Source organism: Anas platyrhynchos, chromosome 3 (genome assembly GCF_047663525.1).
Source record: "Anas platyrhynchos isolate ZD024472 breed Pekin duck chromosome 3, IASCAAS_PekinDuck_T2T, whole genome shotgun sequence".
In the NCBI taxonomy this organism is placed as follows: domain Eukaryota; kingdom Metazoa; phylum Chordata; class Aves; order Anseriformes; family Anatidae; genus Anas; species Anas platyrhynchos.
This window is the reverse complement of record NC_092589.1, coordinates 86,284,820-86,307,371: the sequence shown is the minus strand read 5'-3', so window position 1 is coordinate 86,307,371 and position 22,552 is coordinate 86,284,820. Positions and strand designations below refer to the sequence as shown.

Sequence of the window (22,552 nt, the reverse complement as noted above, 5' to 3'; positions counted from 1 at the left end):
GTCAGCAGGAGAGGGGCCGGCCTGGGTTGCATGATGCTCTCCAGAGGGAACCCGTGCGACACCAAGACTGGATCTGTTTGTGTTTCCTCGTCGCTCGGTGATGCTTTGGCAGGTCTTCCTGCAGGAGCCAGGTTGGTCAAGCCCTTCCATAAACAATGGGAGCGAGCATAGGATGAGGACTGGATCTGGGAATCAAGTCAGCAACCACTCTGTAAAAACAGCTGATGGCCAGTGCTGGGCTTGACATGCTTTGGAGTCACATAGCAGCACAAACTTTTCCCTCACATGGTTTAGAGATGGTCAAAGCCAACAAGGAGTCATCCTTGTGTGGCCAACAAAGGCTTCACAGGCTATACACCAGTAACTAAAGTGCTGTATCTGGAAATGCTCCTCAGAAAGACCAGGAAGATTTTGGTTTCTGTACAACACAGGAGTTGCAGAACAATGCAGGAGCAACACAACAGCAGATTAGGTTTATTTTAACATCAGAAATAAATAACAGCCTCTCTATATGCACTCTAAGGTGTGGTATCTTTCAAAACAAAAGTATTGGCAAAATGAAACCTGCAATGTAATAGTTTCAATAATGCGAGCATCTGGGTGTGTATATATACAGATAAACATAATGAAAGTGAACACTTCTCATTTTAAGGTTAACCCAACTGCAGTGTAAATTGAAAGCTTTTGGGGCAAAATCATTTTAGCTTTATTTTGTGCAGTTCTTGATATTTCCATGTGACTGCTCTTCAGCTGTTTGTTAGAAATAGCTTACCAAGAAACTTTTATGATGCAACCTAATTACATCCCAAATTATTATTATTTTTTTTTTTTACCTGTAAGATTTTAATAATAATGAACAAGATGGTGGGCTTTGGGGTTTCTAATCAGTTAAATTCCTGTTTCATGCTGCAGAAAGTGATTAGGTCTCTTGTTGAAGAGCAGAAACTGCAAAAGCCGTAACAGTGCGAGCCATGGAGGCTCACAGGTACGCTGTGCTGGGGTTGTTCTCTGTGGCTGCAGAAGGAACAAGATCAAAAGGCAGCGTCATCACTACCCAAGTTCTTGCAAGTCTTATTTCTGGTTGCTCACCGAGTATTTCAACCACTTTGTAAATGGTTGGTGGTTTTTTTTTTTTTTTAAATTATAATAAAAATTAATGGAGAGCTAACACAAATTACCTACCCCACTTTTTATTGTTTAATAAATCTCCTCACTTTATAGAGCTGCCAGGAGGGATAAGGCTATTGTTAAGACATGACACTACGCTGCAGAGAGGGTGTCTGCTCAGAACTTGTTCAGTCCGCTCATCCTTGCCTGTAGCTGCTGGAAAACACGCACAGCTCCTGCTGCTATGCAGCACGATAGCCACCCCAGATAAACTATAGGGCTTCGGTTTCAGTCTTCTTTCACTTAGGGTAAAAACAAAGAAAAACAAAACAAAACAACAAACTAAACCAAACACTTGAAAGAGGTCTTCAACTGGTGTAGAGAAGCTTTTTGTGATTTTGGGCACTAGAAAAGTCACTCTTAGTTTGCCCATCAGTTAAATTTTTAAAGCCAAGGAGGTGGAGCTGCAGAAACGCCCTGCCTGTTGATGCCAGAACATTATTTAGCTCTTCCTTAGAAAACACCAGCAGCTGGGAAAGGCTCCAAATTTTCCTAAGAAAACACTGCAGTGATATTCATCATCAAGCTGGGTGTACCTCTGCTAAAACGTGTCTGTCCCCACACGGTGTAATCTGTTAATAGTTCACAGACTGTACAAAACCTGCCACCTAGAAAATATTTTGCAAATCAACTGAGTCTCCAGCTGTTGGGATCTTCTCTTTTCCTGTGAAATCACCCATAATAGAAATCCAGTACCTGTTATTTTTATTTATTTATTTATTTATTTATTTATTTAAAATTTTTGTTCAGTCATTCCAATAAGACCAAAAGTAAGCTAAGCTAGACCTAAGGATGAGGCCACTGGTGAGGATGTCATCATTTCATAAAGGGGTCAATGTCAAAGACTTTTATGATATTTAGTTCTTTTACCTTCTACTGGACACAATGACAACTCTGCTGGGTATTTTATCTAAACAATAAAGAGAAACAAGTGTTAAAAGAAACACTGTTTTTCTTAGAATAAAGAATATTAGTAAGCAATAATAAAGGGATTTTTTTTAATTTGGCCACTTCTGCCACTAAAATAGCAGAGGGCACAAAGAAAACAGTAAGTACCAAGCTCAGTCAGCACAATTCATGGATTGACCTTATTACTCAATACTGAAGAAAGAAATGACACAGTTGTGCTGAGTGTAACGATATTTTGCTTTTAATTATTATCACTTCTAAATCAAGATTTTTCGCTAAAGAAAAGAGCTGCGTTTTATCCTGAATTCAGATCCAGAGCACACTGCTTATCAGGGCATAAATTTTGCCAGGTAACTTTTGTGTCGAGCACTCTGCTTACAAATGGAGCTTTGCTCAGCAGGGAACACACTGTACAACACTCTGTGCTCCTAACAAACAAACAAAATAAGAATCCCATTGCCTCAAGGTGCTGTGCTGCCAGTATTACTACACCAAAATTTAAATTGAGATCAGAGCCCTAAGGCATCTGCCAGGCCAAACCAATACATTATTTTCAGCATCCTTGCTTTGTGCATCTGTTCATAACTCAGCACATGTTCCTGCCCTCCACGGATAGTATGCATCAAGATATGATGTGAAGAAAATAGAAGAAATATTTTCTCCAGATTAAAATATCTACATAGGCCCCAGGCAGCTGCTAAAATAACAGACAGAACACCTTACAAGCAAGTAAACAAATTCTTCTCATTTAATGCATATTGAGCAATGATGTTGATATTTGCAATGAATAGTCAAGATCCCAGTGCTGCTCCCTGGTAGCTGATGGACAGACCACAGGCTCAAAAAGCCAAGGACTTGAGGTGTTGAGAGGATGAGAAATTGTCTGAAATGCTAAAAATTATCTGAACCCTGCCGTTGCAAGGTAATGTGAGCCTAAATATAAAAAATATAGGCCAGCAACATTTAGCATTCAAACTGTTGTCTAAATATTACTGACAGTACAAGGGTTTTCGTACATCAAGACCTCTCCAGTACTCAATGGGCTTTAGACAACGCCTTCCAGATCCAGAAGAGTCGCAGACCTATGAGACAGATGATTTATGCCAACTGCTTCTCCTTGCTGAACCACAGTTGTATTCTGCAGGTCTGGTGCAGCCAAAGCCACTGAAGAGAATCTGAGCTACAGGTCATGCACATACAATCTCCTATCTGAGACCTTACCAAAAACATACTTAATAAAATGGTAAAAAGTGAGAAAAAAAAAAAAATCTTTGCAGTCATTGCGGCACAAAGCAGGCTTTTCCTCAGTAAGGAATCTGCCACAGCCAACACTGCACAATTTCAGAATACACTGCCAGCACGTGTCCTGGGGTCTTACTGAAGTGATTACAGCATTATTGCAAAGTCTTTAAATATATGTATGTATACCTGTATAGAAAAAAATAAAACCTTTCAGCTCTCATTTTTCTACCATTCTCTGAATTTCTTAGTGCAAAGTGAGGTCTTCACAGTGAGTGAACTGTTAAGGACTCTGTAACACCAGGGAATGTCCTTAGCTAGTGAAAATTCTCACTGAACCAAGTGAAAATTTGCCTAGAGAAAAACTGTTGCTTGTGCAAGAAAATATTTGTACCTGTTACCTGAATTTGAAATACTAAAAAAAAAAAAAGACAGATTTTTACATAAATCTTCTTTTTAAAAAATTATATATATATATATATAATTTACTTATTTATTAAACTCTGGTCACAGAATAGAGTAGCTCGGTATAAAACCTGACAAAGTGATTTTGTAAGGTAGTACATTCTCCCTCTCTCACCGCCACAAGCTCTGGTTAGGGGTGCCCACAGCACACATTGTATGATAAAATACAAAACTGGAGTTTCTCCTTGTGTTTTTATTATTAAGCTGGAGGAAAAATTTAACGAGAGCCAATCCTTTCAGCATACTGAAACCAACTTCTACATCTTGCTGTAACCAGAACATCCAGTTTCGCAGTGATGCTTTCAGAGCATTATATGTGAAGTGCTGCCACTGCTGAGCCTGCTAAGAGTTATTAGGCTGCCATTAGGCATGTCAGACTGTAAGATAAATCAATTCAAATGCCCCAGTGACACCTCACAGCAGGAAATTATTTCCTGAATACATGCAGCATTCTTCATTCAGTGGGAAAGTCCTGTAGCAGCAGCACAGAGGCAGGCACAGTGGTTTGAGATGGCTAAGGGGGGGAAAGGGAAGTTTTCAGTACAGCAACTACCTGCTACATAAAGCCTCGCTTTCTGAAGAAATCCAAAAAGAGGATTTTTTTTTTTTTTTTCCTGTTTCACTGGAGTATTTCCAATGCTCTTGGTTTATGTAAGCAACCAAGACCTGAAAAAAAAAAACAAAAACAAAAAACAAACACAAACCAAACCAAACACAAAACCACAACACTCTACTCTACAAGTACTGAATCCAGATCTGCATTTCCTTCAAACTATCTTAAGTTGCTAGTGGAAAATATTCAAACACACAAAGTTGGCATCTCGAGAGAAGGCAGAACTGCCAAAATTTCCTCTTTGGCCCAAGGACTCCTGCTGTCCCTTCTGCCAAATGTGCAGAAACCAGGCTTCCTAGTGGGCTGGATGGACCCAGGTGCTGCTCCCCTCGCCCAAGTAATGGAGGTGGTGCATGAAGTGAGGCTGTGGACTTGAAACCCTTGGCTATACAACACCCTGAAACCTATGGTAACATTTTACTCACTTGCAACTATCACAAGATCTTGCTGTGAAGTACACCCCACTTTGAAATAACTCAGGACATTTACAGAAAAGCAAGCAAGCCATAACAGGAGCTCTGCAATACTGTTTGTTAGCAGTTACACTGCAATTTTCAACTTCTTAGAGCTTTGTGCTGTTTTAATATCTTCAGAAGCTCTGAAAATACTATTGATCAGAGAATCCAGAGTAATATTTATTATTTATGACTTCCAACACATGCATTTGTGGTTAAAGATTGAAGGGTCCCCTATTTTTATTTTTATGTTTTTATTGTAATTTAAGAGAGAAAGCATTTTTTTAAAGTACTTCAGGATGTACTTATGAACAAGTACACTACTTGCATACTGTTACAGCATCCATAAATAATAAATACGTAGCAGTAAGAGCTGCACAGAAGTCATCATACTCCTGCAGTACCTAGAGGCAAGGTCAAAAAATGAGAGGAGCCACCACTCCACATCCCCTAGCCTTTGTCCCAAGTTAGTTCTTGTGTTCGTCAAGTTTTCTCTTACAAATACACTCCAAAGGATACCAGCATAAATGCAGTTTGCTGATGAAACAAATGTATGAGGATACCATCACAGACATAGCAGTTCTCAATCTGAAGGTAAGGACAGGCAGCATTTATCTTTGAATCACTTAAAGAACCAAAGATTTCTTCTCATTTAGCAGACTGAACCCTATCTGACAGGGATTTGGCAGGCAGCAGTGAATCCATACCAGCTTATATTGAAAGGTAAATAGCTTCTTACCTCAAATATCCTCTCTATCCATCAGTAATTGGTGGCTGTGTTTTAAAACCAAGAGGTCACCAGGCTCTGCACAGCAGGTACTGCAGCAGTCAAAGCAGCCGTGATCATACCCACCAGTAACAACTTGGTCATCAAGTAAAATGGGACATCACACCAGGCAAGTACCAGAGGAGTGTGTGTGTGTTTGCTAGGCTACTTGAAATCTGAAGCCTAAAAAGATGTGGAAAGAGAGAAAGTCCTGCCTTGGAGTAAGTACCTCACTGGCATTTAAATCTCCAGTATGTGCTCACCCAGCGTCTGTTGTGATGGCGCCAGCAACTGGAGCTGAGCAAGCAAGCCATAAAGCCCTTCCCCTAAACCCAAATTTCCTGGAAGAAGCAAGTGACACAGTAAAGAAAGCCCAACATGAAAAACGAAAGGTCTAGTCTATCCTATTGAATCACCTGATGAATCTAACTTAATCACACAGGCTTATTTTCAATTACTGGTATGGAACAAGTATCATGGAAAAGATGCCTGGGCAGAGTGCCCACCGCCAGCACGTTAATCATCTGATGAGCAAGCCCTGCTCTGTACGTTTTGTACATTTGCTGGGAGGATGCCAGCACGGAATTGAAGCAAGAGTTGCAAATGATGTAAGGAATAATTGACCACACCACATCTTGCTATGATGGCAGACTTGCTCCTCTACTACCTGACGTGCAGCGTCTGGTTGCACTTGGGTGCCAGGAGCGTGACGTGGGTGCAACTCGCTATGAGCTTGATTAGAGAGGTGATAGTTTATGGACTGGCTGTGAAGGAACATATCACACACAGCAACATGTAATTGTCAATTCCACCCCCAGTCAGAAGCTCTTGAGATTCCCTGGGATGAGAAGAGAGATGGCGTTAACACAATGCGGTGTCCAGCAAAAGCTAAACCACCTGGCTTTCTGTTGCGTCCATATGGGTCAATACTTCCAAGACCAACAAAATCAGTGGCCTTAAATGCAGAATGCAGCTTCACTTACCATCACCTTCTTCAAACAGGAGATGGAAGACTGCCTGAGGTCCCACAGCCAGAACCACCATACTCAGGCATTACACCCACCTTGCACTTTGCTGCCCCTTCCCTCCCTCCTCTCCTGCAGACCCAAGGCAGGAGCCCCAGCGACGTGTTGTGCTAGGAGAGCTGTCGAGGTCCATTCCAACCATAACCTCCCAGGCTGGAGATGGCATACAGACCAAAGCTGATGCAGATATATGCACTCTACAGCCAGAATATATTCCAGGAGGCTTGTAGGGTAATCAGGCATCTTATATACAGTTAGTCCTGCAAGGGTACTTCAAAGCCACTAGATTGATTTTGGGGCAATATCCAAATTTACGAAGTCCTCCAAGCCTGAAACTAGGAGGATGTACCAGAAAAATGTCTCAAGCTTTTGGGCTACTTGACAGACTACACCAACACAACCTGAGTGACAGTGTAAAACGAGCAAGTAATTCAAAGATGGGACATTTTGCAGGATGCACAAAACCAAACTCAAAACAGCATGAAAAAAGTAATGTTTATTTTTGTTGTTTACAAAAGCATTAACACCTTATGCAAAAGAAGCATCCTGACCCACACATTTCCCTCATCCTCATGGGATGTTGGCAGAAAGCAAAATTTTTTCTGTTCTTTAGGGTTAAACATCCTCTACTCACGTACATTGGAACCAACCACCCCACTGCCTGCTGTGGAGCTCTGACTGCTTACATGAGCAGAGGCCACCTCATCAGAGCACAACACAGCAAGATGTCCCAGCAGCGACTTGCTCCAAGTACCCAATTGTCATAATCTGTGCTGCCACGATGAATACACCATCCAGATACTTTCCAACCACCCTGCTCTCCAACTTCATCTGAAACAGATCTGATTTATCTGATTTTAAATACTTCACACATTATGACCGAACCCATGCTACCATGATGCAAGGCTCAACTTTATGCACCATGAACAACTTCACTCAAATTTTTATTTATTTATTTATTTTAAAAGACAGCAAGTGTGCTCAGAAGTTGACTTAGGAATGAGGTCTTTCAGCACAATAACTATTTGTTCCTTTCTTACCTGTCTCCCCAGCATCTGAATGTCAAATGCTTACTCTAAAGAAACAAGGTCAACCTGAAAAAAAAACTTGCAGTATTTTTATTTTGCCTTCATTGTTTTGTCCTGTTCTGGAACTGGAAGTAGGTAATGATCAAATAATCCAATAGACCATGCTTTTGAACCTACAGAGAAACTGTTATTTATTTATTTTTAAGTAAGTGTTATCTTAAAGTATGTGATCGCAATGACTTTGAAGACTTACCTGAGCAGATTAGTCACACTGTTTCCCCCAAATGATCCCTACTCGACCACAGCATCATTCCTCAGCTCCTCTGAGTTGAGCCCCTCAGAATCTACACCTGACACCTCAAAATAATTACTACAGTGGTAGAAGTAGCTGTGGCTTGTCCATCATCCTATGCCTAAAATGACTGACAAATACTATTCACGTGTGCAAGACCGATACTGAATCTATGGATCAATGAAAGTGGCTTCGTTCGGCTGTCTGAGCTGTAGGAACTACGCTATTAGCTCCGGCCAACTTCACATCAAGGAAATATCATTTACCTCACATGTTAAAAGAGCCTGTTAAGAACCCATATGTGCGTGTATATATACACAAAAACACACATACGATGTATGTGGGCATGTATGTGTATATATACAGAATTTCAATTTATTTATTTTACACTGAGCAAAGTGCTAAAAGACTCCAACAACTGCCACAGCTAGAGATGAGGCTAAATGAAATGGTATCACTTATATGGCATCAAATGATTGTATGATTGGTCCAAGAGCTTCAGAACTGTGAGCAAATAACTATTTTTCAACAGCAAAACCCCAAATGTTCCCAATGGATTGGATTGAACTTTTAAATAATTTTGAAGCATTTAGAAAAAAAAAAATCACTCTGAAAAAATAGTTGTTTTTTTTATATAATTTAAATTTCAATTCTGTGTACAGCAAAAACATTTTTACACATACACTCTTACTTTTGTGGCAAAATTCTGAAGAGCTTTGGACTAAATGATGACTTTAATGAATCTGGCAGCATCTCACATATGCATCATTACCTCAAATTTTGAAAAAAGAAAAAGCTGCATAGTCATAAACAGAAGTATTGCACTCTTGACCATGCCTATAAAAATGCACATTTAGTAAGGCCATTATATTCAAGATTAGAATGGGACTCAAGTCATGAACAATCCAATATATTATAAATAGACCTAGGAAAGCCATATAGCAGAAGATTGACTCAAAAGAGCAGCATTGCAGCAACTGAATACATGATTTCTTTTTCCCCCCATTAAACTGCTAATCTCAAGCTGGGTTTTTCCACATGTCCAGACAACATGACGTGTATCTATGCATGCATTCTCACAATGCATTGTTTAATGTTTCTTTTTAATTTTTTAAAAAGGTACCAAGTGACCCAGAATTTGGGGGATAGGATTCTATTCGAGTTCTGCCAATAAAGTTCAAGTTTTATCAACTTTAAGCAGCTTCCATGCACGCTAAGGGGGAGAGAAGATTTGACTTCCAATTATTTTAAATATTTGCCAACATGCAAGATATAATTCTTACTTTACAAAGTGTAGCAAAGGATATAGTTGAACACGTACTAGAATACTTCTCGGTATGCTCTCTTGGAGCTGGATCACATTAAGAGTATCAGTTTATCCAATCTGGTTTACAGCAATAAGGACAGAGCAAACAACCAATTTAAACACAAAACAAGGAATGACACAGATTTACAAGTTAGCTGCCCACATCCCATGGCAAATAGAAAGAAGCTACCCTTTGACCACAGTGGGGTAAGCTACCCTGAATTTACAAAAGGGTAGGAATCTCCACACCAGACATTACCTTGGAGTAGCGGGTGTGCTGTAAATCTGCTGTCTAACTTGCTTTGCAGTTATTTGCTCCTTTAGCCATTCCAGAGTAACACAGCCAGCCAACATTTTGGCTTGGTTAAATGCAGTGGCATCTGTCCAAGAAAGAAGGATAGACCGTGTTCCCTCTTCCCCATGCCACATTAAACAAACAGAGTTATACAAATGCAAAAAAAAGCATCATTACAAAGGCTGGAAGAATCACGAGACGCAACAGATAGGAAAATTAATGGTCACATGCATTACAGTTCAGCAGAGACATTCTCTAACAATCTTATATTCTGCCATAAAATCCACGTTCATGGATATTACCGACGAACCACTCTTGCAGTTGAATCAACTCCAACATTAGGAATTATTTCCCAGTAGAACAGATCATAACCAACCTTTTTCCCTACAACCTGCTTTTTCAGGTTTAGATAGTTTCCATTACAGTGACAAGAGACAAACCCAAGACACAAAAGATGTTTATAATGTGCAAAACAGGTCACAACAGGTGAATGGGTATTTGAGATGCACAAACTTAGATGTGCCACACACTTCAATATCTATACCTAGAGCTCCACGTACATTCTTCCTGCAGTAATGGTATCACTTGCTAAGGATGAACTTACATCGAGCAGTGAATGTTTCTGACCAGAGCTGGGAAGAATGCATTTCCACAGCAACAACACAGCTCTTACAGTGGTGAGCAAGGACCCTGGGAGCTCAGGACATGGTTTCTAATTCAACCCATCTTTCTCATTGCATCCTCAGCAACTAAAAAACTTCTCTTAGTAAGATCACATTTCCCTTCCATATAACTCTCTTTATATTTTCTTCACAAAAGGAGTTAGCCCAATAAAGTACCAAGTAAGATGAAAAGCTGTCTAAAAGAGACTTCTACTTTGTGTAGCAGTTATGACTGAAAAATGATTAGCAGAATTGCTTTGTCAATTAGGTTGAGAAGAGCCAAGAATATTTTGGGACTAGAGTTTCAGCAGCTCATCTCTGATATTCACATTAAAATGGTGGCCTATTAGCAATACTTTGCCTGCAAGTGTCTAAACAAATAGGGTATTGATGGGCATCAAGTAGTAGCAGCATTTTCAGCATTTTGTTTGCTGTATTTTATACTGTATTACTAAATTCTCTCTCCCCCAGTAAAGTGACTGTCCCGTCAGTATGACTACCCATACACACTGCACTTCTAAACAGAATTACACGTTGTTTTCTCCCCACCATAATGTCATCTGACAATTTTCAGCATCAGCACTACAGGTTTAATGCAGGTCACAGACAACAAGCAACAGGCCTACGGTAATTGCTTGCTTCACACAACGTATTGTTTCATACTTATAAAATCTTAAAATGTCATCTTCACTTAGCCATACTAAAAATACCACTCCAAAATTTAAGTTTATTTAAGTTTACATTAAATTAGAATATTGATGATTTGACCAAAAAATACCTGAAAAAAAAAGTCCCTTTTACTCCCACAGGAAATTATTTTTTCTGCTAAATTCTTATTAACAGATATGTATATTAGAGGACTCCATATTTCAGAAATCAGTTATTTAATGCTCAATATTCTTTCCAGCAGATGAAGAGGTAGGTATATTTCCACACAAGGAAAAAAAAAAAAAAAAAAAAAAAACAACCGAAAAACTGTAACAGACACTAAATTAAATCAAGTAATGTCTGAAAAGTCAAACACTGTTCTGACAGCACATAAACATGATGTGTCTGAAGATGCTTTCCAAGGAAGACAAGAAAAGTTGCGCATTCTGATTAGATAATACATCATAATTTGAAATTTAATAATTTTCTGGAAAGAAAACACAAGTATCCAAATGCTACTTCCTCTGTCCCTCCCTCCCTCCCCCAAAGAAACGTGGGTGCCAATAAAACTGGTTGTGTCAATGATTGTTTTGACTTTTGGACTGCTAAACATGGAATCAACTGCAATTCTTCCTTACTTTCACCAACACCAGCAGTCTACAAGTTTACACAGAGACCATGTGTGTGATAATTACATAATTACAATAGAAATTCAACTTTTTGTTCTTAAAACAATCTTCATAAATAATGAAAATATCTGTGTTCTAGCTCTTCAGTAACCTAAGGTTAATTGGTACAGATAGTGTTTTTTTCTTCCTTTTATAAACCAAACAGTAGGTTCCTCACTGCCAACAACGGTTAAGGCCTGGATCGAGTTACTCTCCTTTTGCTTTTCCCTTTTTCTGCTTTTTTCCATTTTCCACCACTGGATTATTTTCCGCTTTGCTTACTCCATTTGCAACAGCACCATTTGCTATTTTGCCATTCTTTACAGGTTCCTTGGGCAGCTTATATGTCCGATAGTAGAAGTTACCAAACAGGAAAATGAAGGTGACAGCATAGAAAATTACACCCCAGTGCATCCATTTAGGGAAAGGACAATCAATATAAATAGACAAGGCTGTGTGGCCAATAGTCACATGGAACTGCACCTGAAAGACAGAAAACACGCAATCAAAAAACAGGGTTGGATGTATTTTGTGGGTCTGACTGCACTGATGTATACCAGGGTTAAGTTATGAAAACAGATGAATAGGATGGTGGGGGAAACTATATTGGGCTGTCATACCATGCATCCCCCAACACATGACCAGAAGCATCAACTTCATTGCACTATCTGGCAAGAGTTCTCAGAATGAGAAAAATGAGAAGGCACGAAGAGATCTGGATTTTCTCTGTCTATTGAACTTTTTAAAATTCAGTTGAAACAATCCATAAAGCAGTATCAGTAAATGCACAAAATTCTTATCCATGCTGTGCAGTTTCTGAGACATGAAATCAATACTTCCATACTTCTACCTCCAGTTCTGTTTTACTAGCCCTAAAGTACATTTGAAAACTAAAAACTAAATAAATAGACAGAGACACTTTCAATTGCAACTAGATTTTCCTGTATCAGGTTACTGCTGTACAACAAAGCAGATCGCAAGCTTGTCTTTAAGCTACCGTGGCAATTTCATAGGATTTAGAATAGGATAGCCAGATGTAGTATTACTGCCTGGTAACTGACTGCTTCCATATGTGGGTGCGGAGGAATGGAGTCAATGCCAGCCTAAAGCTGAGCTGAAGTCATCTTTAGCACTTTTCCAGTGTAATAATAATTTTTATTATGTCACTAAATAACAGTGATTGTTTTGTGAAAATACAAATCTTTTAAAACTTACAAATGCCGCTGAGCAGTAATAAGAGTTTAAGAACTTTTCCCACAACAATGGTTGTATAATTAGGCAATTATTTTAACTGCTTAATTACATTTAAGAATATACTAATTTTAACTTGAGCTGTGAGCATCAGGCAACTAAGAACTTTTGAAAGGGACAACATCTGTTCCAAAGCTCTGAAGAAAGAAATCTACTTAGAGATAATAATTTCTGAGATAAATGGAGAAATTTCACTTACCAATTGCAATATGGTCAAGTATCGTTTCCACCACAGGTATTTCTGAAATTTAGGGCCACAGGCAGCTAATCCGTAATACATGTACATAATGACATGAATAAATGCATTCATCTGAGCTCCAAAAAAAGCTGTCCAGAAACAAAAGAAAGATTTTCATGTACTTTTGAAAAAAAAGAAAAGAAAAATATCTATTTTAGTATTCATGTGATAGCAAACATTATAACACACAGGGCATGTCTGGCTTCCATCCTTGAAATATTCAATTGTAGAGCATAGACCTGATAGCTGACATGTACGGACACAAACAGCTGTCTGTGCAATTAGTGTGTCACGACTTTCATGGAACTTCTTATGCAAAAGCTTTTCATAAAATTTTGTTGAACAGACGTAAATCACATGGATTACACATTACTTATTGTAGTATAAGTATGATGCTCCCTTTGCTAAGGGAGTATTTGACAGCACAAAGTATAAAGCAGTTTCAGGTTCTGAACTTAAATCTGTTAAGCCGTAATTAGATGTGTAAGGTTCACAACTCAGCAAGAAATCAAGAAACTCACGTGGCAGTCTGAGTAAAGAGGCCAGAAAATAATACAAAGCAATACTTCACTTATGGCTGTAAGATGTTTAAGGGCATTGCAAAATGAGTTTGTCTAAATAGCTCATCTTTAGTTTCTTTATTCATGACTTACAATATCCAGCATTCTTAAATCAATGTATAATATCTTTTACCAGAACGATCGATGCTGGAAGCAAAGGCATTTGTTCCCTTCGCATTAAGATCTCTTTGCTCTGTCAAGATTAGCAACCATTTAACAGGAATAAACTATATCTTTTTAAGCTTTTCCTTTTACTACAGAGAGGATCAAAATGGTGGTGACGTATATAACATTAGGACAAGGCAGACATTAGCTGCTGAAATCATACAACTCTGATTCCCATGTGGTTAACTATGTGTAGACCCTGTTAGTTAATTTATGATAGATCTGCCTGTGAAAACAATATGCCACCTACTAGTATGAGACATCTATGTTAACTGAGAACATAAAACTCACATACATTAAGTATCAGTGTGTGGTTAGACAAAAAAAATTATTCTTCACTGTCCATTATTTTCAGTGCTGTAAGCCTACAAAACACATTACAAACAGAACAGGGTCTTTCCTTTTTTTTTTTTTTTTTTTTTTTTTTTTGAGAGATAAACAGGGCAAAAGGTACACTGCAGGAAAGGGAGGATGTAGCAAGAACAATGGAATAAAGTTCTTTGATGTTGGTCTTAGAAATAAAACAGGAAAAAATAGACTGATAATGAATTAGAGACTGGTGTCATTAACAAGTTTTAAAAGTTAATTGACAGATTTATTGGCTCACCTTCAAGGGAAGGTTTCAGAGTTTTATATATGCCTTTTGTAGACAAAAAAAAAGAAAGCAAACCCCAAACTCAGATATAATGCCAAAATAATGTCTCCGTTAACTTCATTACATTTGCACACAGATTGTTGCCCATAATTAGATTTTGCAGTTCTCTGTATCTGCAAAAGTTAAAGTTAAGCAAGACACGTTCATCTGTTTCATACAGAACAAGGATAATTTTGAAGACAGAACTTCAGGCTTGCAATTGATGCCCATGAGGAAAAAAAAAGTTTTGCAATTCATTAGACTATGGGCCCTGGTATCTATTTTTTCCTCCCCCACAGTTCTCACAGATGAAGATCATACACGTTAAATCCACTGCACTGCTTCAGTGCTATTTAAACAACCTTCTGTATAATAATGTTAAGTCTAACACAACTTTTTTCCATTGATCCCAAACAATTATAATAATTGTCCCTTACGTCCACTCAGAAGGGTATGGGAGGAAGGGAACTCACCTTGTCCACCTGCAACCCACTTAATACCAATCCACCACAAAGTGAACATGGTGAAATGGTGATAGACATGAAGGAAACTAATTTGGTTAAATTTCTTCCTCAGGATGAAGAATACTGTATCCAAGTATTCAATTCCTTTGGAGACATAATACCACCATAAAGCAGCAGCTATCTGTAATTAAAGAAGAAAAAAAAAGGTTTTAGTGATTCCAAATTGAATGGAATAAAATTATCTCCATCTAGCTGCTGCAAGAGAACATCTCTGCCTTCCTCAAATCCTGGTAAATGTTGAGATGGAGTCAAACATCTGATGGTATTAGAGTAACAACAAAACAATACTTCATTCACCTACTCTGAATGTAGTGGAAGTAGTATTCTGAGGATACTGCTCACAAATTGCTGCTATAAAAGAGCTAACAGAACTAAAAGCTTTACTATCTCTGAGCAGTTTACTCATTATGCATAAGGAATTTGTGTCTTCATTCTGTGTCTAAGCTTTGTGGCAGCAGACTACCACAGGGCTTCCCACACTAATGAAGCAACACTTTGATGTGGTCAGACAACGAGGCAGAAACGTTACCATAAAATGAAAATGCAAGGGCTGAAACGTTACATAAAATTCATTCGCTATCACAGGCACATTGGTAGGAAGATAACAAATCAGTCTATAAGCAAGGCAAGGTAAAGATTTTACATCTGTTAGGGCAATATTCAGCCTGGAGAAGAGAAGGCTCCAGGGAGACCTCATCGTGGCCTTTTGGTACTTAAAGAACACCTGCAGGAAAGATGGGGAAGGACTCAATCAGGGAGTGTAGTAACAGAACACCGGGTAACGGATTTAAGCTAAAAGATGGTGGGCTTAGATTAGATATAAGGAAGAAATACTCTGAGGGCGGTGAGGCCCTGGCACAGGCTGCCCAGAGAAGCTGTGGGTGCCCCATCCCTGGAGGTGTTCAAGGCCAGGCTGGATGGGGCTTTGGGCAACCTGGTCTGGTGGGAGGTGTCCCTGCCCATGGCAGAGGGGTTGGAAATGGGTGATCTTTAAGGTCCCTTCCAACCCAAACCATTCTGTGATTGCATGAATATTCCCTGCAGCTTCTTCTAGTCTACCCAGTCTCCCTCTCTGGAAACCAGCACTCCCCCAGTGGCTGTGCTCCAGTCAGGGAACAGAAGAAGCGAGATCAAGGGAGCCAGACAAGCTGCAGATATAACCCACCTATCCAACAAAGCAGTGCCACACACCCAAACATTTTTCCCTAATCCACCAATTAGGGTAGATCTTGCCCAAGATGCAGCGTGAACAAGGCTTCCTGCTGAAACCGGAGCATTGCTGCACCAGGTTAAGCCCAGAAGCTCTGTGCAGCAATTTGCTAATGCCGTGCTATGGGGATATGCTGTTAGTGGGGATTCCCTTCCCGATCCCAAAGCACAGCAGTGAGTGTAGTTGCTGGCAATGTAAGTCAACTAGCTTGTTATGCAGGGTGGGACCAGGACATATCCCAGGCGGTGACTCACACGTAGAATAAATAAAAATAAAAGGCAGGGGGAATGAAAGCAGCACCACCAGCAAGGAAAGCAGGCAATGGCACAACACATTCCTATTTGTAAGCTGTTCACTTCGTCTTCTTCAGACTCATCTGAAGGCAAATCAGACTTTCTTACCTTAACATTATGTGAAGTAACTCTACCACCCCCATGGTCCCCGGAAGACAGAAGAGGAAAATTAAGAGAGCAGCAGCTTCCCTTCCCAAATACCCATGTACTGTGAGATTTATGGGTATGGGTGAGCGAGAGGAAGGGGCATCAGGAGACCAAGCAGTACAGAGCAATGCTACAGCCCTGCGTGGAGTCTCCCTCCGTATCTCCAAAACAGCTGGAAAGGAACACGTCTCTCCTTGGACGAAGCTTGTCACAGCCGTAACTGGACGGGTGGAAGTTTTAAACAGGGATTACAGTAGAAGAAATAAATAAATAAATAAATAAATAAATAGAACCAGCAGCACAGGAGCAGTGGAGTGCTGCAGCTCTGCATTGCAGACTCTGCGGTTTCCCAAAGGGACTGCACAGCTTACCGATGCCAAACTGCAGCCTCCTGTGTATCCATTACTCAATAGACATAACGTAGCCGACTTCGCATCTCAGGAAGAAGAGGCTGATGTTGTCAGTTTTATATTAAAAAATAAATTTATATTGAATATCTGCCAAAGTTGGAGAGGTGCCCGACGAAAGAGAAGGGACCCCCACGGACCTCGGAGCTCACAGCCACGCGGTGCAAGCCGCAGGAGCTGTTGGTGCAGAAGTTGCCCAACATCCAGCACAGCTCTGCTCCTGGGAGAGGGAGCCCTGCGCCCAACACCCACACCAAGGCTTCGTCTCACACCCATGGATTAGCATAACAGCTCGGCATCTTGCACAGATCTTTGCTAAAGCTGCATCTTTTAAATAAATTAAGATAAGCATCTCTTCATCTCATCAGTTGACAGCAGAGACTTTGGACCGTGCCCATAAAATGACAAGCTCAGGTTCTCTGGAGGCCCCCTGCCTGCCGAGAAACTTGCAAAGGATCAATAGGGCTGCCACAAGCAAACTGCCAGAAGAGCTCTAACCAAGCTGCTGTGTATTTTGTTAAAGGAACAGTGGAATAACAAGCTGTACTTGCAAATTTATGATACAACAGAGCAACACACAAGTGGAGAAAAATCCAACAGAACACTTAGATTTCATGCCCAGGATGCCACAGGTTCACTGCACACTTCTGGGAAGTCATTTAATGCACTTTATTCCTCCTCTTTTGAGTTCTACCTGCCTTGCAGAAAGAAACAATTAGAACCCAGGGATCAAAATCAACCGAACTTTTTATCAAAATGCTTCCCATCACTTAAGAATAAAAATAGCCTCCTTTTTCTCTCTCTCCTTTTTTTTTTTTTTTTTTTTCCCTTTCAGGATTATACCTGCCAATTTTTGTGTTTGTATAGATTTTTGGCCTAAAAGCTCTTTTGCCTTCCTCCTCCTATCTTGAAGCTTCACTGCCCTTCACTCTCACGACTGACGGACTTCAGGTACTGAACTACCTCAGAGCTCCCAATGACTTACGCAGGCATTTTGATCATTAGCTTACAGATGCAGAAAAAAATTGAAGCAGATATTATGTGCTTTGCCCCAAGCCATGCATGCAGTCAGTGATGGGGCAGAAAGACAGCAGAACAATACACAAACTTCCCCATTAAAGCATCAGAAGTTCCGACCTAACCCATGGTCTCTCTTTGGACACAGCATGAAAGAAAGATGCAACTTAAAAGAAAATATGCATTAAAACAGGTGAATTCCTGAAATGAATAATTCTGGTCATGACCATACCATTTCTGGCAGTTTTCATGTCCATCAGCCTAAGTCTGTTAAAACACCAGATGGCACAGAAAGATTACATTACAGCCTAGGATTAAGGGGGTCAACAAGAGGTCCAATCCCATGACCTCTGCCTGCTGCAGGGTTTTTAAGCAGAGAGCTGTTTTAACACGGGGCTCTGTTCCTGCACCATCCTTCCTCATTTGAGGTTGGAGATGGTTACCCATTAAGGAGTTTGAAGAGACAGGTGATTTTTAGCAGTTAACAATAACATGAAAACTTGTTAGTTTATTTTTAAAGAACTCACTTTCCCCCTCCCACTTCACTTACAGAATTTTGTTTATAGGAAATGACTATTTTATTAAGTCAAGTTCCCTTTTCATAGAAATTTGTTATTTTCATAGTAAGTTGTTATTATTTCACTTGAGGAAACTATTCAAGCTACAGACATACATACAAACAATGCGAGTAAAAGCAGAGCACAATTACAACCACAGCTCAGCTTAGCAATTACAACTGGTATGCTTAAAACTAGGAACTAGTTCACCCCAACTCCTAATTCTCAGCTCTCCAGAAATGCTAACCAAATAGATGAACCTCGTTCTGGGAAACAAGAACACACAGACAAGCAGATGTGAAAGTGACTATTTACGGATGCTAACATGTCTTAATTTAGACAACAGTGGGAAAGTGTTCACCCTAAATACTGGAGCTTCCAAAGGAGTACTCCAAAGCATGGATTTAAACCTCATCTCTGCACCTATATTATTTTGTATTACTGTGTATTTATTAACCGTCGGTGAATGCCAGAAGCTTGATAGAGTTGAAAACATACAGCTGAACTCCTGGAAGGATGTCCCCTTTAGATCCAGCACAACAAGGAGGCCGTCTCCAACTCAAGAGATCTGAGAGCTGCAGATTGCTGGGGTTGCACTATACAAGGGCAGTGCCACCACGTGCCCAGTCTTACACTGCTCCCTTGAAATCATTTGGCTAAGGTCCTGAGACAAGATATGGGTTGGAAAGGAAAGACTCACTGTCACCCAGGATAGCCAAGCCTTTGCTATGGGACTGTTCACCACATCTTCGTACTGCCTTCAGGAAAAAAGGATGGCCCCTCATTTCGAGCACGACCTTTGGTCAAATGGGGCCATTACATGGGAAATTTGTAGTGGCAGTTTCTGCATAACAGGAAAAGATACAAATGGAGGTCATGCCAAGACTTCTAAATTTCCATTCAGATCACCGTATGTGATTAGTTTTTACAATTTTCAGTATTTGCTACAGCTTTCCAACCCCTGCAATGAAACTATGTATGAAGCTGCTGCTCTCCAGATCATTCTCTACAATGCTTTCTGGGCTCAGTGCTGTTTACAATTTTCTTTATCTGACTAATACAGGGCCCTTTTACTCACTTTCTACCAAATAAAGTGACTGCATCTGTAAATCTGTTATTGCAGCATTCCCCTTCTGAGAAACCCTGCTGCCAATAAGTACTAGACATTTAGTATCTGTCTCTATTAAAACGGTATTGAGGGATGTGATACAAGGTTTATCAGTTGTAAACTTGAAACTGCAGGAAGTTGCCCACACTTTGATATTTGAAAATTACTTTTGCAGGTTTATATTAAGAAAAAAATATTGCAAAAGGTATCTTGATTTTTTGTTTGCTGACAATGTATGACAAGCAACACCATACCATCTAAATGCAAAGCATGATACACTGTAAAGCAGACCCAAAACTTATCCTAGACTCCTCAAAGTACACTTGTAGTTCTCCTATTTTTCTGAAGTGAGAATTTACTCAGAGCTACCAGATAATAATGATCAAGATATGGGTCTTGAATGACAACGTACTGAACAATTACTGCAACACTTGAGAGAACTCAATTTTCCCTGCTTTCCCAGCTGTTTTTCCCAGCTGTTTTTCCTATCTGTTGCAAATTGAGTGTTACAAGGCAGAACTTTAGAAATAAAGATTATTCAGATCCATAAGTTTGCAAAATCTGGAAAAGCCGGGAAGCACAAAGAACATATATCAATAGAGCAACCTATTTTTTCCAGTAAAAAAAAAAAAAAAGGCTACAAAAATCCCACAACCTATCAAGCACTGTTATACTTTAATAATTTTTGTTTTTAAAAAAATCATTAACAGAGGTATTCTAGTGAATGACATGGTAGGTGCGCAGTATTGGCAAAGAAGAAAGACAAGTGACTACCACTGGGTCAATAAAAACCTACAGAGCTGTTCAGCAGTATCATCCATCATACAGAAGTTGTAAAAATCAAACCTGCTCTTCTCACTACCAACCCTGACACTTGCACAGGCGTTTGAGTACCTGTGAACAGCCCCTTTGTTGAGAAGTATTTTTCAAAACCCATTATTAACATTTGATGTATTTAGACCATAACATGCTTTCATTGCATTTTCAGGAACGTGTCCTAATCTGTCGAGGATGAAACTTGCAAGGACAGCTGCAAGATTCTCAAGTGTCAGCTCTGCCGGAAGATAAGGTTTAGCACACGAGCTAGTCAACATTACAGAAGTTAACAAGCATCTGCACTTTGATTTTAACTTGAATGCTTTCCAAAAAACACACATTTGAAATCCAAGCTTCTGCAATGAAGTATACTGATAATACATTTGCCAGGAGCCAGCAAGAGTTCATGAAGCCAAATGAGTAAAGGATACAAGAAGTTGCCTCACCAGTGTGAATGAAGTGCAGCTTCAGTACCTGCTGACAAATCTGGCTGGCTTTGATCTAGAACTACACCTTCACTGCGGTTACGCTCTATCATAAACGGCAGCACAGGCTTGCTATCTAAGTATGTGTATAAAGCTTATCCTGGATCATACAGCCATGGATGAAGTCAAGGATGGTATCTTCAAGACTCTCCTCATTTGTAGCAGTCAAATGAAAGTTAGTGCAGATATGCTGACGCGCTGTGATTAACTCTGCTATGTGCAAAGCAGTCAAGCCTGAAGCGGTCTGAGAGAATATAACGGGATGCTGTCACGGCAGACAGCACAGCTTTGGGAACACTGTTTTCAGACAAGACTTTAAACATCACGTAGTGTTACATATTACATCCACACATCCACAAATACAAAAAAAAAAAAAAAAAAGAGATAAATACTCACCCTAACTTCATATACATTATCTGAATAATCCACAGTCTGGCAGACATAGCTGTATCCTCGAGCTCGTGATGACAAAAACAGCTGAAAATATTAAAGTCACATGTGAGGGGAAAGGTACTATATAAACTTCTTATTCAAAGCAGTTGTCAGCAAGTTTCTCGCTACTTCAAACTTACCCGAACAGAAATACTTAAGTGTCCTTATTAGTCCTGAGAATACTACTGAAGAAAGCCAATATTTAGTTTTATCAGCCTGTTAACACAGTGCCCGTTTTCTTGTATATTAAAGAGAGTACTCATTTTTCCTTGCATACCTTTGACCAGATAATTAGAGCCCTGTACAAATTAGTAAGATTTCCAACATGACCTTAAGCTATTCAAACATGAATCCTCCCTTAGAGGGCTCTAGATTCAGAGGCAGAAAATACCTAATGGCTTTCACTATGAATGACAGAGATGCAAAAGCCATGATGTATTAGAGTAGAAAGAATTCACTCCAATAGACAGGGATTAGATAATTTGGATCTACTGTTCTTAGAACAATGTATCTATCAAAATCCATAAAGGAAAAAAAAAATATAACCAGAAAAGCTGAACAAACAATGCTGAGCACCCACAAAACATACTGAGACACTGCATTAAGAGAAGAGCCCCAGTTTGTGCCAACAGGAATGGCCTAAAGCACACCACGTGCTCCTGTAGGGACGCTCCAAACAAGGTGTGGTGCAAAAACCTGAATAGGAGAAGATAAACTTGACATTTAAGCAAGCTCCCATTGGAAAAAAAGAACACATGCCTACAGCTGTACAAGGCTCAGGTAGTACTTTAAATCTTGACGTTCATAAATGTTGTGATCCAAGTTTGTTTAAAGCTGGGTAACCCACCCTGTTAAGGATCAAAAAGATAGCAGCGGAGCAGGCGTAACTCGAAAACTGGGAACTGTAAAACTAAAGGAGGGTGACACAAGAAGATTTCCAAAATAAACATGGGCAGCCACTGACTATTCTTATCCCTAACCTGACTTCCATCTCATTTTGACTGAACTTGAAACTAACACAGAAACTAATAGGTTTCTGCTGCAGTCTACCAGGTAATTTCACCAAGGATTTTGCTTGGCAAAGACAATAAATTGACTTCGGGCTGAAGCTACTCCTTCAAAATGAATAAATACAAGATTTTGTGGCAAAAAGGGGGCTATAGGCATCTG

The 22,552-nt window shown here is 39.7% G+C and overlaps 1 protein-coding gene across 1 annotated transcript in view; it reads right to left on the bottom strand.

Annotated features, from left to right (window-relative positions):
- Nucleotides 1-7,109: 7,109 nt before the first annotated feature.
- Nucleotides 7,110-22,552, bottom strand: part of ELOVL4 (ELOVL fatty acid elongase 4) — a 32,964-nt gene continuing 17,521 nt past the window's right edge. Inside the window, exons 3-6 of the mRNA XM_027454956.3 lie at nt 21,347-21,427; nt 14,860-15,031; nt 12,989-13,116; nt 7,110-12,021 (exon numbers count right to left, since the gene is read on the bottom strand). Of these exons, the coding sequence (XP_027310757.1) occupies nt 11,746-12,021; nt 12,989-13,116; nt 14,860-15,031; nt 21,347-21,427 (657 nt within the window). The 3' untranslated portion in view covers nt 7,110-11,745. The remainder of the gene's footprint in view (nt 12,022-12,988; nt 13,117-14,859; nt 15,032-21,346; nt 21,428-22,552) is intronic.